General features: G+C 53.3%; 1 protein-coding gene across 1 annotated transcript in view; it reads left to right on the plus strand.

Annotated features, from left to right (window-relative positions):
* Nucleotides 1-683, plus strand: part of OAS3 (2'-5'-oligoadenylate synthetase 3, 100kDa) — a 22,110-nt gene extending 21,427 nt beyond the window's left edge. The window contains 1 exon segment of the mRNA XM_006901012.1: nt 576-683. Coding sequence (XP_006901074.1) covers nt 576-683 — 108 coding nt within the window.
* Nucleotides 684-2,351: the final 1,668 nt, after the last annotated feature.

The following is a 2,351-nucleotide window of genomic DNA, read 5'->3' on the forward strand; positions in this document are numbered from 1 at the left end:
CGGAGTGTGTATGCATGGGTGTAGGGGTATTAGTGTGCGTGCGTGGGTGTGTATTCATGGGGGAATGTGTATGCATGGGTGTAGGGGTATTATGTGCGTGCGTGGGTGTGTATGTGTGGGGGAGTGTGTATGCATGGATGTAGGGGTATTAGTGTGCATGCATGGGTGGTAGGAGTGTGCACGTGTGGTGATGGATGTGTTTCTGTGAATCCGCTCTGCTCCCATCCAGTCCCCCAGCTGACCCCTCCGCCTCCCTTGCAGCCTGATTGCCTACATCAAGCACCACCATATGTCTGATGGGCAGTTCCGCTTCCACATTCCCTGACACCCCTCTCACTCCCCCACCCCCGCCCAGCCTGCACACTGGAGGCCAGACTCTGAGCAGCAGTCTGGGTTTTCAGCTTCTCCATCTCCCCAAGACCCAGCCCCTTCTGTCCCCAGGCCAGCCTCCCTGTCCACTAGGGCTGCAGGAGGGTGGGGAGAGCTTTCCCACCAGACCATCATCCTTGGAGAGAGAAGAGCAGCTGAGGGTCTGTTCCCCACCTCCACACATCGTTGCCCCTCCTTGGCTCCAGCTGGCCAAGGGGTCTACAGGCAGGGCTCTCCTGAGACCAGGCCCGTGTCCCCAGCTCTTGGTGCTGAACCAACAGGAGGGCACCGTGGGCATGATCGAGTCTTCTTAAACTCCTCCTGTGGACTGGCTGAAGCTTCAGGACCCTCCCTATTCGTCCTCCGATTATGGCATCGCCCCGCAGCCCTCCCTCCAGGGAGCCTGGTGAAGGCCCTCGGCTCTGGCTCCGTGGGGTGGCAGTTCCAGGTCAACTTTGTCTGATTCATCACCATCTCTGCCCCTGCTCCTCTGGTCTAGGGTCGGGTCTGTTTTGTGTGGTGGTCTCTGGCCCAAAAGAACACACTGGACTTCTGTCTTGACGGTTCTGGGAACCCTGTCTTCTGCCTCCGTTTTGAGCCTCCTTGAGTGCTGAAACTGACCTGTCCACTCGTCAGTAGTCTGTACGCCTGTTTCGCGTGTTCTCACGAAAGATCCTGTTTACTTCATTTACATTACTGGCATAGGCCTCCCCAGCCATGTGGAGCTCTGGTGACTTTGTGGTAAGAAATCTGTGCTTCCGAAGCAAAGGTATGCAGTTCGAATCCACCAGCTGCTTTGTGGGAGAAAGATGGGCGATCTCCTCGCATGCGATTTACTGCCTCTGAAAACCCACTGGAGGGTCAGCCACGAGGTGGTTCTGACTACATGGGACTCAACCACAGCAACACAACCCAGTTTCATGTTCAAAGCCAATGGTGAGGAAAGGCATGCTGAGCAGTCAGCCCACTGCATTTCGTGAAGACAAGGAGCATGGCGCTTAAAAAGCAGGTACTGGGAATGCTTGGCTGAGTTCACTGCAAAGCAGCAGAGAAAGGAGAAAAAAGTTCTCATCACTTTCATTTCTCCCTCCGGAAGACTATGTCTCCTCCATCTGCAATGCGATTTCCTTATCTCACCTGGATGGCTCACATCTCTCCCTTAAGATCTTGCTCCAGGCTCACCTCCTCCGAGAAGACTTCCTGGGTCACCCAGCATTGCAGGGGCGCACTCTGCCTTCTCAAACACCTGCTCATTCTCTGCCGTGCAGAATTCAGCATATCCATCTGAAGGAAAGCGTCCTGGACTTGGAGTGAGGACCCCCAGGCCTTCTGCTTTAGAGCAGTTCTGAACCAGCTGCTGTGTGAATGTCAGATTTGTATTCCGTGTGAGGCGGGGACTGTAGTTATGCACTTCCATCTCGAGGACATGGACTTCACAGGACAGTTGTTGTTGCTGCGAAGTGCCCTTGGGTGGAGATTGAGTCACTGCGGCCCTGGGCACAGCGGAGCTGAACTCTGTCCTATCCTGTGCCATCCACATAATTTCTGACACATTGGAGGCCATGGCCACTGGCACTGTATCAGTCCACCTCACTGGAGGGTCTGACTGTCCTTCACTGATGACCCTGTCCACCTCTCCACGCATGATGCCTTTTCCCCAAGGAATAGCCTCTCCTAGGAATGTGCCTAAAGTATGTGATGTGAAGTTTTGCCGTACTTGCCACCAAGGAACTCTCTGGTTGCACTTTCTCCAAAACATTTATTTGTTCTTTTGGCAATCCATTCTGCACTGTCCTCCTGTCCCACAACTAAAAGGCATTGATTCTTTCCCCTGACATCCTTATTCATTGCTCAGCTCTCACTGTACAGTTGAAGATGATCATTTGAGATGCAAGAGAAAAAGAAAGCAAGCAATCGTTATTTGTACAACATCCCAACATCTTTGGAAACCGCTAGAGGATGGGCGATCAAGCATAAAGTGA

This window comes from Elephantulus edwardii, unplaced genomic scaffold (genome assembly GCF_000299155.1).
Source record: "Elephantulus edwardii isolate Elephantulus edwardi_28Jun2011 unplaced genomic scaffold, EleEdw1.0 scaffold00304, whole genome shotgun sequence".
NCBI lineage: Eukaryota > Metazoa > Chordata > Mammalia > Macroscelidea > Macroscelididae > Elephantulus > Elephantulus edwardii.